Raw genomic sequence first — 16330 nt, forward strand, 5'->3', positions numbered from 1 at the left:
GTTTAATGGGGACAAATGAAAACTGAACCAGGCATTAATGTTATCAACATATCTACATTTAATACAGTTTCTCAAGCGCTAGGATTTTTCAAGAAAGAAAAAAAAAAGAAAAATTTTGTCAATAAAATCTGATACACAAGCAAATTATTTACACTGCCTGCACACAGACATGAACCACCGACAGGCCTAACTCACCACAGACACACATTCGGCTGGAAAACCTGTAGACTAATGCTAAAATGAAAATGTGTCTTACAGAGAATGCCAGTGAACCAGCATCTAAAAATTTAGACTGAGGTATGGATGCGATAAAATGGTCATAACTCTTCCAGCATTTCTAACACAGGAGGAGGCCGGTACAACGATGTTAGCGAACCTCAACCTGCAACAAGACACAACTTTAACTTAGTCCCACACGGATGATTGGTTTACATCAGCTGGTGCAACCTGCAACATTGTAAGGGGGCAGTGCACAAAATGAACAGCCAAAAGGGGAGAACAATAATTACAGTCCTCTTGCCTTTGCATAGAAAAAGAATATTCACTGCATGCTTGATGCGAGCAGCCACTATCATCCATGGCAAACAGCACGAGCCAAACACAACGTCCAAGCACATTTCTATGAACGACACAGACAGCACAGACCATTCTCCAAAGCAGATTTCGAGCATCAACCTGAACAACTCATGTCAGCTACCAATATTCAAACATTTTCAATTACTATCCAGCTATGTGAAAACTTATTTTCTATTCAGCGGTCATTTCTATTGATTTTCGGGATCCAGTTCAAGGCCGCTTTACATGAAAACCTTGTATTCTCCTGAAAAAAACATTTATGAATTACTGTAGGTCAGGTCTAAACCGAAGAGTACTATGCATACATTCAACATATTTAAATTGTCTGTAATGGGGTGTGATGGATATGCAAAGAACAAAATATATATTTTCTAAAAATCTTACATCATGATGACATGGGTGGGTATGTGAGGAGCGCCACCTGGAGGTGGAGGAGGGACATTATTATGTAAAACTTGCACACAAACTAGTCAGTCTCGTTGAGAGGTTTTCTTTTTTTTGGCATTTTACTTCAGCTAACGTGATTATGAAGTGGGCAAACGCTTCAATGTTTCATACAAAAATTACCAAGAAATACTGGAGTAAATGTCAAATAAAAGGACAATGTATTTATGTATTCAACCACCCTGTGTAAGATGTCTTTCTTCAATATTGGTGGTTTCTGTGAAACACTGGAGGGCAATGCTGATGCTATCCAAGGATTGTGGCACTCAGAGAAAGGGAGGCAGAGTAGGGAGGGAGCAAGACAGACCTGAGAACGTGGCCCCTTATTTAAAGAAGGGAGTCAGGCTTGAGAGACTTGATACAGTATGAAAGAAAGGAAGAGGAAGTGAGAGAGAAAGTATACAAAGAGCAGAATGAAGGGTTTTTTAAAGGGAGCAGCAGGCCAGGAACACTGAGTCTCGGAAGGTAGGAGCGGGGAGTTTTACAGCAAAGATAAAATGTGGGGAGGAAGAGGCAGAATGAGATACATAGCTCTCATTCGGTAGTCCATAGTGTGGCTTTTCCCGCTTGTATAAAGTACATCTCCAGGCAAGGGGTGATCTGTTCTCTACAGTCTTGTGTTGTCCAGGCTTGGGTTTGGGTATGATGGAGAGATGGGAGGTGGGAGTGGTCCCTTCAGTAGTCCTCCACCCAGCCGTTCTCCTGGATAAAGGCATCGATCACTTCCTTCATGGCCAGGTTCGGGATCAGCTGGTCCTGGGTTAGAGTACTCCTGGTGACCGGGTCAAAATGGCCCACTCGCTGCACAGAGAGCAGGTTAAATGTTAGTGTTGGCATCTGGAGTTTGATTTACAAAATGTATGCTAAAAAGAAATATTTGGGTACAACCACACCTACAATACAAATTCTAATTTCAGTTAACACTTCAGTGAAAGTAAGAAGTGAATTAAGGCTTAAAATGAAAACCACATGGGCTCACAAGAATAGGGAAGACAATGACGATTTGAATCTTACAGACAACTAAATACCTCCTTTTGAAATGGAACCACTAATGAATATGTAGAAAATGAAATGCCAATGAATTTGTCTCACTGAAATACTTTACTTTGAAAACCACCAATCGGAAAGTATGTTGAGAATCAGCATTTCTCTCTTTGAACATTTCAAAGATCCCTTTCAAGAGGTGAAATTGGCAATGCATTGTGGTATAGTTTTAATATTAAAGGGAGCATCGATATTTGCATGCTACAGTTCATTATAAGAAACAATAAGTGTCCTCAAATGTACTCCATATAAACCACACTAATTGCAGTTGGAACAACATATAAACTAGAATTACGGCCTTGCAGTTGTATGCAACCAGTCAATGTGCAGTTTACACCCAACATGTCTGTCCAAAATGTCCGAAACGGGAATAGTGATTGATTCAGGACACAGACCGTCTAAATGTAGTTCATACAAACTACTGTGAATTAGCTTTACGTAAAAATGAGACAATTTGGTCAAAATGAGAGTTTGATTGCAGGGTCTGCATTTGGTGCAAGAAAGAGAGAAACCCAAACAACCAGAATCTGAAGTAGGCAGATACATTACAAAACGTATTATTATACAGCATTCTCGAGAGTAGGAGAGACATAAGGTCACAGTGACCTTCACCTTAGACCACAACAATCTAATCAGTCCCAGTGGACGTTTGTTCCAAATTTGAAGAAACGCCATGCAGGCGTTCCTGAGATATCGCATTCATGAGAATGGGACGTCTGGATGTTCATACTGTGCGGGCGGACGGATAGACAGATCGATGGATAATCCAAAAACATAAATGTAAACTCGTCATGCAGCTGACGAGTTTTTTTTTACCTGTAGGTGCTCTTCAATGTCCTTGCGATCATAGGTGATCCCACTGGGTGTGATGCAGGGCTCCCTCATCAGCTCAAAACTGATCTTACCACACAGGTAATCTGGGATCTCCCGCTTCTGCAAAGACGACAAAACGCAGCCAGAGTAATGGTATGAGATGTATAGATATGAAATCAGAATTGCTACCATAACCTATAGCTTGGATCTAATTTGTTCCTGGTCTTACCAGGTTCATTACAGTGTATTGATACTGCTGCTTGGCAATACAATCTATATTAATGTCTTCTGAAACTGTACAAAACAAACACCATGTTGGCAGTCAGTAGGGTGTCATATTACCTGAAAAGAACATGACAGCTACCTCAGGTCAGTCAACAACAACTAACTACAGCGAGGATAATTAAAAACTGCAATCCATGGCAAACAAATAGTGATGGTTACCATAGAAACAGCTTGGGATGGAAATAGACCATAACTGTCTGTCTGAAATAAAGGTACATTTTCACAGCCGCAATCACAAGCACTGATGGTAGCAGATCATTTGAATATACAACAATTTAACGCAGAAAGAAATTGGAAATGAGCTCAAGTCTATTTCTCCTGTTGCTATGTCAACGATCAAAGAAGATGGTGTGAAGTAGGTGTGTACTGTTAGCAAAGATGCATCTGTGTGGGTGAATGTGATCAGCGTGTGCCCGTCTGTTTGTCAGCCGTGTAATGGACGATGGTGACCTATCCAGAATGTTTCCCTGCTTTTTGCTCAATGCATGCTGGGATAAATTCTAATCGGCACACAATATAAATAATTGGGTCTGGGAAATAAATGAGGGAAGGAAACCAATGATAAACTCTTACATGCTCAATTTATATTAATAATAATAATTGAATTTTCATACTCACTTTTCTTTTCTCATCGACTTGAGAGAAGAGCTCATCCATGTCCATTAGATACTTGTCCTAAGTAGGCCACATTCCCATGTTACAGGACATATTCAGTTAAATTACTATAATACTATAATTACTGTATCTGTTCATTAAAAGAATAACAACCCAGAAAGTCCAAGACAGATATAAAACTTGCATGTTTTGATGCAATCTTGGAAGCGTCGCCTCCGTTTTGATTGTCGTCCTGTTTCTCTTTGTATTCTTCACATTCTCTGCATAAAAACAAAGTTATTATATATTACCCCTTCACCCAGAAAACAATATTATTAAAGCCTCATGACACCGACAGTGTAGTTGACTGCCAGCCCACAGTCTCACCTTTCCTTCTCAGCCATGATGAGTTTAGTCAGATAGGCATGTAACTCGTTCTCCTGGTTGATGCGTTTCTCCTCGATGCTATTCCATCGTTTCTTCTTTGCGATGCGCAAGGCGCTGGGGATGTCATCTCCAAAATTCAGTCTTTGTTCTTTTGCCAGGTTATAAGCTGGAGAAAACAGTATAACAGCAACACTGGTATAAATTTAAGTGTTTCCTACATTTCTCACATTCTGACATTTCTTGGTCCATAGACAAAATATCAACAATTTAGATGTGTAAACCACGTTATACCTTTTCCTTGCAGCATTCTTATTATTCCAATGTTAGAAACCTTGAAAAAGCATATTGTAAAACATCCCTGCAAACATATGCCGTGCCCATAAACTGCCTCAGAATAGAGGAGCTGATATTAGAGCCACTATACCACCAACATTAAAAACAACAAACACACATACTTAAATATATACGAGGAAATACATCAGTAACATTGTGCAATATATGAGTACGCTGCTTCTACACACTACCGTAAAACGTTGCAACAGTTTTACCATCTCATACTAGTTTGCTCTGACCTTTCTGCAGGTTGCCGATGGCCTCGTCATAGTTCTCCAGCTCCAGGTGACACTGGCCAAGGAAGAAGTGGGCCTTCACTGACTGGCTGTCCAGCTCCAGTGCGTGCTTACAATCTGCCAGAGCCTTGTCATGCTGCTGCAGCTTCACGTGGCAGAGAGCCCTGTTGGTGTAGTACACCGCCACCGATGGATTACGGTTCTGGGAGACAAGACACACCAGACAACACATATACAGTTTAACACCACGGCACTGTAGACTACACTACAAAGAGACTCACAAAAAATGCATTCATTAAATATTTTTAACAAAAAAAATACTGTGTTTGAATTCGTTTTTGTTAAGAAGAGGCCAATCCACAATGAATATAATGTTTTCCACAGTGACAGTTACTCACAATAGCTTTACTGTAGCATGTAGCAGCCTCCTGGTACTTGCGGCAGAGGAACAGCCGGTTCCCCTGCTCCTTCAGCTCCTGCGCGGTGGAGCTCTTCTCCGGGCTGCCGGCCATCTTCTCCACCGGCTCCGCGGGGCCCGCCTCGCCCTGCTTCCCTATCCTGTTCCCCGTCTCTTCGGCTGGCTAGCTGACAGGTCCTAGAATGCCCTGTCCCTCCTGGATCTCACACACTAGATCAGAGACACAAGGGAATATAAAGTTAAGTCAACATTCACTGCAATGCACCTGCAATGCGCGTCTTTGGGCGAATTAGGTGCAGTCCTTGATGGCACACAAAAGACAGTCGGTCAATTTGCTGACTGTGCACACAGCTAAAAAATATATACAGCGAGGTGTCTAGACTGCCGGTAAATTAACTATTCATTTGACAAACATCAGTAGTGACTAAATGAGCCCTAAATGAGCCGCACAGCTGAATATTGTACACGCACATTAACTAGTGCGAGGCGATGAAACTGGGACCATACGTAGTTAGAGGTTGTCAACAAATAACGTTGAAATTGTGATTGAGGCACGGCTTTCTAACATGTTATATATAGCTAGTCGTTGAAGCAGACGGTATAGCGACAGAGTGATGATGTCGTTAACTTTATTAACTGTTAAAAGAGATCGGTGCTTGACGTTAGCGTTAGCTCGTTAAGTTAGCTCTGCTAGCATAGTACACTAACGTTGTCCATTTACACCTTTATTGCCTGTAGGAAAACGATTTATCAGCAACTGATTGGACTACAGGTATTATGAGCCTAAAAACGTCGTATTTGCTTTTGTCTCACATTTACCTCAACACCGCTCAGCAGCCTCACAAAACAGAAATGAGCTAAAGCTAGGTTAGCTTGTTTGCTACACAGCCTCCTGCCTACTATTTTTCTATCGATGCAAGTTAAGATTTGTACCTGAGATTCGCAGTTTCCACTCCTCACCCTGATGAAGTAATATTACATCCAGGTGAAACAGCTTGTATATGGTTTGATATCTTTATCGATATTTTTTTCCCCATACGAACTGTCATGACAGGTTGTTGTTATGCTGACGTCAAGCGGATAGCGACGTTGACGGAAGCCGAAAGGACCAAAGGGCAAATTGTCTACTCCCTAGTTTAGATCATTTGTCTTTTTCCGAGAACATGTTAAGAGAATATATAATACATCTAAATGTCATCGGTTGAGCATGAAATGTGTAATAATATCTTTGTTTAAATATATTTTGATACTATAATGATGATGCCCCCATGTGAAAGTTATTTTCTGTTCCAATGAGTGGAGAGCAACACAAAGTACGAGCCTGCAGATGGCGCTCAATAACAAAGTTTTATCCAAAGCTCGTGCAAAATCGTTAGTGAGTTTTTGCTTTAAAAAAAAAAGAGAATACTTTTGGAATTAAACAACTTTAACGTCGTTCATTTACAGATACCTTGGACTGACTGAAATAGTAACTCCTGATAAGTAAGGACGATGAAAGCAGCACATGCCAAAATATTGCAAATATTTTATGCCACAGATAAACTAAATAAATAAAAATATATGTGTGTATGTGTGAGTGGGGGAGGGCTGTAAACTCTGTTCCTTCATGACAACAAAAGTCGATTCATTTGTTTGAGGCATGTTCAGAAAAATGGGAAGATTATGATCAAGAATTTAGTATATATCATCATGGCCATCCCACCCACAGAGGGATTCAACCACACACAGAGCCAGATCCATAGATGACCTTTATAGGCCTTTATAAAGAAATGAACATTGAAGTTTAGCCATGGAGGAATTAGCAAGGCTGGTACTGTGGACGGGGTCACTTTCATCCCAGCCCGTTGTGCTTTTGGGAAGGCGCCGCACAGAGATCCGCGTGTGAAGATTAGACCACATCCCCTGAGCAAACACACTGATAAATTTGTGAAGGGGGCCGTTGAGCTGCAGACCCACCAGCACTGTGTCCCCAGCTGTGTTTACCTATCTCTGCCAGTCGGGTCCCCTGATCCCCCAGAACACCCACCTACCCAGCCCGGCCTCAGTCCCATGTCTGTAGAAGTGGGGTTTTAGATTAGTGACAGAGACTAATGAGGACAGCCACAGTAATGTTGCAAGTTTAGATTTGAAGATGTGACACCAAGCATTTACTACATTTCATACACTTAACTGAATTTGAATGGGATATTATTCGTGAATATTTTTTTTGCACACGTTATATTAAATAGAGAAAATATTACAATGCAGAGACTGTATATAAATGTATAGCGTGTTTGCTGTTATCCACAAGTGCACAATAACAACCTGTCACTCAGTTTTACTAAAATTCCTGCTGTGTGCTTCAAACCCCATGTACTCTCACTTTAAGAATCAGAATCAGAACCATTTATTGCCACGTATGTTTTTATATACAAGGAATTTGACTTGGCGGGGGGTGCATAACATTTAAACAATAAACACAGTGCAAGTTAAGAAATACATAGTTTTAATATGTAGTTGGGATATATAGATGTACAAAATATTGTTTTGTGCTCAGGATTTCCCATCATTCAATCCGAATTTAGACACAAATATAATTCCGTACTAGTTTATTTTGCACAAGAAAAACACATCATCATATAGGGGACATCATCAAGATTTGACTGACCCATGTCTTTAAATTACCCTTCTTCTCTTACTTGTATTTTATATGATTATTGAACTATTATACTGTATTTACGCATCTCTTATAATCATCTTCATAAGAGAGAAAACACAAGAAAATTTGACTTCCACATGATGTCAGTGTACTTGTCTGCCATAGAAAAGACTTATAGACTATACAATATTCTCCAACTAAATATTGTGTGAGCAATTGGAGAGAATAGGTGACTGTTTGCAAAGGATAATGCACAGAATAGAAACTGCACATGCAATGCAGTTTCAAAGTGCTTCCATTCAAACTGCATCACCCTCCCTCACCAGCTCTCTGCCCTCTGTCCGACATCCCAACCGTTATCCTCTGCCGTTCCCCAATCAAACCCAACTGCTGCCCACTGCACCAGCTGGCTGAGCTACTAGTCACCTTGGCAACGAGACCAGGAAGTTGCCCAGCTCCTCTGGCACAGCTGAAAAGCAGCCACTTCCTGATTGATTTTAGTCTTTCTTTCTGCCTGTGTAGACGTTTTCCCATTTGGCAGTGGTCTCCGCTATTCAGCGCCAAAGCATCTGAAAAGAGAAAAAGGGTGAACACACTCTCCTTAGCGTTAAGGGAAACCTCAGGTTCAAATGGGTAAAACAAAAGCCGTATTTATCCACAATGGTGGCCCTTTGTTTGGTGGGTTTGCTCATTTTGGGAAGGGGAAAGGCTCATAGACTTAATGCAGTTTGTTCAAGTGGGTCTGAATGCAACATGTACACAAGATGGAAATGCAGGAAATGATTGTTTCAATTTACATCTCAACTGATTAAACAGCTTCATAATGAAAGGGAGGTTGCCGTGTATTTTGATTATTTGAAGGCTAATAATGTCATACGGTCAGTATAAATCATGTAATGTCACCATTTGGGAGTAAAAACACATTTGCAATTGTTTTCCTTTTACAAGCTCCTCTAAACCTGTTTCACACTATTTTAAATATGCCTGCTTTCACACTGTAATTAACCATCACACTATGACATCGAATAAAACTCAGCTCACTCAAATGCACACACATGGCCAGCTGTCAATCACAACGTCCCTCTATATCTTCACTTGCTCAGCCTTATAATCTGCTCTTGCGCCGGAATACAGATACAAACTAAAACTTTAATGTTCACCAAATAATTAAAGCTGCTGTTCAAATGCACTTGTACAATGTATTACAAGTAAAGATGTAATTAATGTGACATGTGCTCTGAATGAGTTTTTAGAATAGGAACGCTGTTGGATGTGCTCATAATGACCTCAGAAGGATTATAATACCGATAAGGGTTTTTTAGTGGGAAAACAATGAAATCATAAAATACAGTGCACTAAGTCAAGGATGTTTTTCTTCTTTTCAAACTTGTTGTCCATTTAGAATTGCTCTACATATATGTCCATTTTGCAATGCTCATTAACAACAACACATTTACTTCAACTCCAGTTAAGTGATATTCTTCAATGTTAGTTTTTTTAATAAAGTTACTGACTATAATATCCTCCAAAAGGTGTACAGAAAGGCTACTTACAGTAGCAGTGATGAATGTAGCATGCGTAATCACTTTAGTACGTTAGTGGTTATAAGCGTTTGGTAATCATTTATAGTGACTAGTTAAATGTGCCTTTATACACATGCTTTAACTCTGAATCACTGGTTGTTAAAGCTGACTCCTTGGGTTAAGAATTAAATGAGGGATATCCTGAAGCTAACCCAAAGGCAAGTAAGAGAAAGGCCAAAGATAGCCATGGGTCAAAGGTCAGCCACACACCTCTGCAACCGTGATTAAGCTTCCTGACAAAGGGAGGAGGTGGAATAACTCATCTTATTCAGACCTTGCGCACACACACACACACACACACACACACACACACACACACACACACACACACACACACACACAGGGAAACAACAACATGTGGATTGTTAAGGAGAATCTATCTATTTGGCAAAATTAAAAATTGGATTTATAAATACTAATAAACAAAATCCTATGCAAAGGATCACAGGATTTGAAGAGATTCAGACAACTCAAATGTAGCATGTGCATTACATAAGAAACTTTGTTTATGCAGTTGCTAGATTTTTTTTCTCAGTATTGATGCAAATGACACAATGTCTTCCCTGTATTTTGATTTGAGACCTGAAACACTTTGTTTTTTAAACTTGCTGTGTTAGTCCAAAAATCCTTTACACCCTGGGAGGTTAACAGCACACTGGCTGAGACTCCCCCACTTCCAAAAGCACACACACAGACACCATGTATTGATGTGTGATGACTGGGGGTGTAGGCGGCTGCTGTGTATAAGTGGCGAGGGGGAGAAGTTTTACAAAAGAGTTTTTGGAGGGAAATCAAAACTCTTGAGCGTGAGCAATTCAGGGATGCAGAGGGAAATTCATCCTCCCCTCCACCGTTACATCTATATATAACTTAACCATTAATATCACCTACGTTTATCAATATTTGAAAACAATATTTGTTTACTGATTGTTATTAATTGCAGGGTGCAAAAGATAAGATTCCATTCTTTTAAATTATAATGAGCTTTGTTTAAGTGTTATCTCATCACATTATCAATTCAAAAGCAATTGTTCTAGTAAAGCTCATGTGATTCACTAGTGATGACTATCTGTGTGTTTTTCACTCACAAAATCAATGGGGATCTTCACAGGAGTGAACACAACCAGCAGGGGCACCATGAAGTAACTAACTTTCCCTCCCTGAATGTCCATTGCCCATCCCCCGGTCCTCACTGCTACTGCCCCTGTAACTCCTCAAATGTCCCCTTAGGTCATGCTCTCTGGGGTCACCAACTCCCACCCTGCCCCAACACAATCCAAAAGAGCTAAAGCAGACATAATGAGCAATGGGCTAATTGTGTGTGTGTGTGTGTGTGTGTGTGTGTGTGTGTGTGTGTGTGGTGCCTGTGTTTGTGTGTGTGTGTCTGTGTGGTGTCTGTGTTTGTGTGTGTGTTGGCCAGACAGTGGTTTGTTTTGGGGGTGGTGCTTTCGTGTGTGTGTGTGTGTGTGTGTGTGTGTGTGTGTGTGTGTGTGTGTGTGTGTGTGTGTGTGTGTGTGTGGATCAGGAAAAGGCAAACGTTGTATTTGATTGACAGGCCTTTGCAGAAGATTTTCGGAGCAGTCAGACATGAGCAGACACATGAATAGTGACTCACACACACTCACACACACACACACACACACACATACACACACACACACACACACACACACACACACACACACTTCTTGTCTCCAAGAAGTTATTTACTTACAGACAGATATATATATATATATATATATATATATATATATATATATATATATATATATATATATATATATATATATATATAATTCCTCCCTCTTCAGTTCCTCTATTTACTGAATGAAAAAAACTCCTACAATGCAGTGAGAACAAAAGGTTTAAATGGGTTAGAACGCATATTATGAGCATAACTAACTGCAACAACTGCACTTAGCAGGCTTGCTCTTGCAGCTTTTTTCCTGCTTCAATAGAACTCCATTTAGAGCTAGAGGTGCATAATCCTGAGAACAAAATGCTTGGTCAGAGTAAACTGCCCAGTACCAAGAAAAGAGAAGTAAGTGGAGACTGAGCCAGACATAGGCATGTTTTTGGCCTCATTGATCATGTGCACTACAGTCCTTTTCCTCAGAGGATTTAGAAGATACATGTCTGAGATTTCTACAGGCCAAGCCGGTGGAATCCCCACACACATGCATATTCTAACGATAGAAAGACTTATTCCGGGGGATTTGTGACACTTAAAAAAAAGTCTTTATAGTTTTATAGAAGCTTACGTCGCAAACGTAGATGTCGCAATACCCCTTGCGGCCAGTACACCAAAAACCCTGCAAAACATTGGTGTTTTCAGCAAAAACTAGTCTACATAGTGTGGACACTGCATTTTTTTTGTTCCACTGTGGACAACAAATAGTGAATACATTTTACCCTTAAGAATTTTCACTTTCAAAATGAATGGCACTGTGTAATTAGGGCTGTGTTTTTTGTAAGTTAGTTTTAGCAGCTGTGCTGGTTTAGACTGATATACATACTTAACCGATCAATAAGGAATATTTCCCTGCGTCTGGATGCTGTTAATCATTAGATTTGGATGGGTTCAATGTTAGACATGTTTAGTTTAGATGATTCATCTGACTATTTTCTTCCTCTGCTTTGCCTCATCTTTTTGGTTCTGTTGGCCATGCAATGATTCAGCATATGAAATATGACTTTAGTGGGTTTTCTTGACAGTTTTAGACCAAACCTATTTCTATGAATTCCTCATTAAATGAATATTGTGTAGGCATAATACGGTACCAAGGTTGGCGCCTATCTAAAGTTTTGTACATCTTTATCGCCTGAATAGAACAAAACCTGTCTCTTCCTGCAACAATCCAGCTATTTGTTGTCATGTAAAGTTGCTGAAAGCAGCTTGTCTTGATCCTACAAGTGTGTAGTCGGCAGATCTCAAATTGGACGGTAATCAGATCAGGGTGAGGCGTTTGACAAATGACCGATGACAAGCACTGGAACCTGGAGGTTGGGAGGGGTTGGGGTCAGAGGTTGGCTTTTCAAAACCGCTCAATCGAAGGGCCATTAAATCCCATCTTTGTGTGATTTCTCGGTGAGGCGCGGTGGTTCCATCAGATGCCCCCGATCTATGCACTCTACGTCCAATAAAAGCTACATGTCCTGGGCTCCAGTGGTGAAGGAATGGACATATCTTTACCACTGGATCATATGCAATCAGTGGAATAGTGTGCGTCTACTTGCTGGATGCAGATAGCAGAAAAAAAGAGTAATATGAATAGATTAAGCAACATTGAGGAGAGTAAACAATTTTAGAAAAAGACGTGCATTCTGTTGTGCAACCTCTGTCGAGATAAATATGACTTTAGTTCTTAATTAACCTTGTACATTTGTCTGTAGAATTAAATCTGCAGACAAAATATTTTCTAAATCCAACTGTTCTCTCATAATTTGCCTGCAATCAAGTTCTTATTCAGTAATATGACTGAGAAAGGCTTTGTTAAACCTTTTTTCATTTGTAACGGCTCAACGTGTGTTATCTCATGTGTAAAGTATGCCGTCTCTGGGGCGTCCTGTCTCTAGCTTTGTTTTCCTACGCCTGCCGTCCAAATTTCCATCACAAACATCTCACCCTGAGTGACCCTTTGCTTTCTGTCTGTTGAGAGGCCCTGATTAGCCTACATACATGTGCAGATAGGGCCCAAACCCTTAAGTTGGGGCTATGTATTAATGCATGTTTTCGTCTGTGTGTGTGTGTGTGTGTGTGTGTGTGTGTGTGTGTGTGTGAGTGTACTCATGCATATGTGTGCATGCATGAATGTGTCAGGCAATTCAGGTCTATCCTCCATGCTCTAGTTAATAAGCAAGTTAATTTCCTTTTTCTCTTTTCGATTTCCCATTCTCTTTCTCACTGGTCTACCACACAGTTCTCTGCAGAAAGAAACCACATCTATGGAAAAGTCACTCCTCTTTTTTCCGCTTCCATCCGCTTTCTCCGTTCATCAGTCGTGGGTCACATGCAGTAAATATAGCCAAATAACCAAATGGGGCTGTGAAACAAATATGTATTGCCTCTGGTATGCTTTAAACAGGAGCTAAGGGCCACTTTAACCAAAGATAACAAATAAATGCAAAAACTAAATACTATGTGTGTGATAAAAACACACTTAAGCATAGCTTCGTCACAATAAAACCAAAAGTCAAAACAATGTTAAAGTCAAGAAAACAGCCACAGACTATTCCGGCATTCATCTCACTTGTTGTATTCAAATACACCTGTTATCATGAAAACATCCAGCCCTGCACACCAGCATACCAAAGGGAGGTGATATGATACCCCTGAACTAAGAGGTGTGTGTGGGGTGTGTGTGTGTGTGTGTGGGGGGGGGGGAAGTAAGTTGGGGTTTGGGGTTGGCGGTCCCCTCGAGGGTTTCCCCCCAACAATGGCTACCTCATTTGCAACAGATGTATACGTTTTTAAAAGACAGTTTTCATTGATGAGCCGGAGGACGCTGAAGTGCAGGTGCAGAGAGAGCAAAGGGGAGGGCAGCTCGTCTGTGTGATGGTATTTAAAAAAATATATAAAAGATCAATAGGAGCTCAGGGATGAGCTGCAGGTCACCGAGGAGTCTGAATGGAGACGACGAAAGATGGTGGGAGATAAATGCCATTCTGGATTCAGATTTGGAGCACAATTATGGCCCCTTTTCAGAGATTTGATGTGATGTGATGGTTGTTGGATTACTGCTCAGACTGGAAGAATGATCACTCAATCACTTCTAACTTTAACGTTAATCCCTTTATTGTCACCCTCACACTGTCTCATTCTTACTTTGTATCCGTTGTTACATTGTATCTATATCATTTAATTTATCTTAAGCAATTGGTAATATTGGCTAACTCGAATAAGTGCTTTTATATAAGTAGTTTTAAAGGGTACATGTAAAAGTATAACGCTTTGGTCTCAAATCATTATTTTTCGTGGTTTCTAAAGGTAAATCTCAGCTCCGACTTTGGTTACAAACTTCAGTATCAAGCTTTATAACCATAACACATCATTGACTTTATCACGTGAAACTTAATACGTTGAGGCGACGTCAAATGTAATTGTGACCACCAGCCAGATTTCAAACTTCCACAGGAACAGCTGAGGTTAAGCGACTGTTAAGCTCAGTGTTATTTCTACGGTAGATGTGAAATGTGATAGGTAAAATCGTAATCGTATCAGTCTCATTATTCTGCTGAGGGAGGCGGAGGGTTTGAGGATGAACAGAGAGTTTATTGTGCATGGGGAGATAGCCGAGGGGGTCATAGTATTGGCATGCGTCTATTGTCCGAGAAGGCCATTGAATAGGGGGGGTTTAAAGTTTAAAGTCTGTATGTGTGTCTGTGTATGTGCGTCTATGTGTGTAGGCAGGCTAATTGTATTCTGCACAGCCAAGGATGACCTAGCCTGGCCAAAATTAATTCACAGAGCAGAATGGAGTGCAGAGGAGGAGGAGAAGGAGGAGGATGAGGAGGAGGAGGAGGAAGAGGAGGAGATTGAGTGCAGTCAAGCAGCTAAAGAATAAAAAACTGACCATGTGTAGCGTTTTACAAGTGTGAGTTACTGATGTGTGTCTTCTAAAATGTTCGGGTTCTTAAGTGAAACAAGCGAGAGTTAATACGATATTTTTAATGAGTAATGTAGCAATTTTGATACATTCTATTATGTTACATAAAATTGTCCGTATTTTCTGTGGCGTAATGGCCACAGAATTAAGAGAATTAATCAGATTTCTCTGTCAATACTGACTTAGTCACATATGTCTATTCTGTAAGTCAAAGAAACATTTCAACATTTTGGTCAATAGGCTTTTTCATGTGTTAGATAAGATAATTAAATGTGTTATATATGTTTTATTTAGTTTAGGGAGACATGACAGGTGAGACTAGACAACCAGAACTCAATACATTGGGTGACATGACATATCCAATGGGGTACCACTCTGATATGAAGCTAGCGCCAGCAGCTGGTTAGCTTAGCATACAGTTGTAAAGATGTTGAACCTTTTCTCAAAAAAAGATCTGAAATCAGGGAGAACCGTGTACTTCTTAAATGTCTAAGTACAGGAGCTTTCTCAACTATAAAACACATATTCATCTCAGTTGCAAGGGATGAACCTGTTTGCAGGATCAGAATTACTTTAAGTAACCATGTTTGATAGGAAATCAGCCTGTGACATTTAGTACGCATTCAAATCATATAAAAAGAGCTATTTGAATCAGAAGCTTTACGCTCCACAGGATCAAAAGTATGAAAAAGCCTATCGGAATGTGTCTTGACCGCCAAAATTATGCATCTGTCTTGACCGCCAAAATATATCCCCTTTGTATTCTCTCCTATTGTATCCAAATAAGGCTATTCAAATGTGGATGTGGTCAAAAGACAACATCTGTCTTTCCTGTGGACATATGTAAAACACTATACCTATTGTCAATTTTGGAGGGATCCTGCTTAAGTTTCCCTCCAAATTGACTCAGCCAATTAGAAGTGGTGTCGGGGGTGGGAACGTAAAAACAAGACAGACAGCGGTGAACCTCTGCCTGACCCCCAGCTGGGCTCCAACAACACTGCCTATCACACTCACCAGGCCTGAGGCATCACTATAGCACCACTGGGCTGCTGATAACAATAGTCTAATCTGGATTTTAAATAGTGGGACTGGGAGATGCTCTGTTAATTGCAACTAATGAGAGTCATAAATGTGAAGTGAAAGGGGTTGGAGATGTTGCCCTCCAAAGGCTGACGACTGAAGTGGGTTTCCCTCCAAAAACAGGACAGGCCATATCATTCACAAACCTGCTTTTGCAAGTAAATGGCAGGCAATCATGACAAGCTCACCCACACACTCCCATGCTCTAATGAGGGAATGCAGCATCTTTAAGGGACAGAGACACATTCTTGCCTCAATCAAAGGCTGCGGTGCTGAGTGCAGATACTTTT

At 40.5% G+C, this 16330-nt stretch overlaps 1 protein-coding gene across 2 annotated transcripts; it reads right to left on the reverse strand.

Annotated features, from left to right (window-relative positions):
* Nucleotides 1–1528: 1528 nt before the first annotated feature.
* Nucleotides 1529–5244, reverse strand: stub1 (STIP1 homology and U-Box containing protein 1). Of its 2 annotated transcripts, none has more exons than XM_079214332.1 (7): nucleotides 5111–5244; nucleotides 4716–4914; nucleotides 4144–4309; nucleotides 3962–4037; nucleotides 3781–3837; nucleotides 2881–2997; nucleotides 1529–1821 (listed from the first exon to the last, which is right to left on the reverse strand). In XM_079214332.1, exons 1-7 carry the CDS (start codon nucleotides 5222–5224, stop codon nucleotides 1696–1698), a joined length of 855 nt encoding a protein of 284 aa, XP_079070458.1. In that variant the 5' UTR covers nucleotides 5225–5244; the 3' UTR covers nucleotides 1529–1695. The 2 variants fall into 2 exon arrangements, with proteins under 2 accessions (XP_079070458.1, XP_079070457.1); XM_079214331.1 differs by having other exon boundaries at nucleotides 3947–4037.
* Nucleotides 5245–16330: the final 11086 nt, after the last annotated feature.

This window comes from Taurulus bubalis (assembly GCF_910589615.1).
Source record: "Taurulus bubalis genome assembly, chromosome: 2".
Classification (NCBI taxonomy): Eukaryota; Metazoa; Chordata; class Actinopteri; order Perciformes; family Cottidae; genus Taurulus; species Taurulus bubalis.

What these genes read in the sequence shown, in the direction of transcription:
- stub1 (XM_079214331.1), bottom strand. Translation starts at nt 5,224, where the DNA reads ATGGCCGGCAGCCCGGAGAAGAGCTCCACCGCGCAGGAGCTGAAGGAG. An exon ending in CATGCTACAGTAAAGCTATT is followed by an intron (nt 4,915 to 5,110) that starts GTGAGTAACTGT and finishes CTTGTCTCCCAG; the next exon opens with AACCGTAATCCATCGGTGGC. An exon ending in ATCATGGCTGAGAAGGAAAG is followed by an intron (nt 4,038 to 4,143) that starts GTGAGACTGTGG and finishes GTTTTTATGCAG; the next exon opens with AGAATGTGAAGAATACAAAG.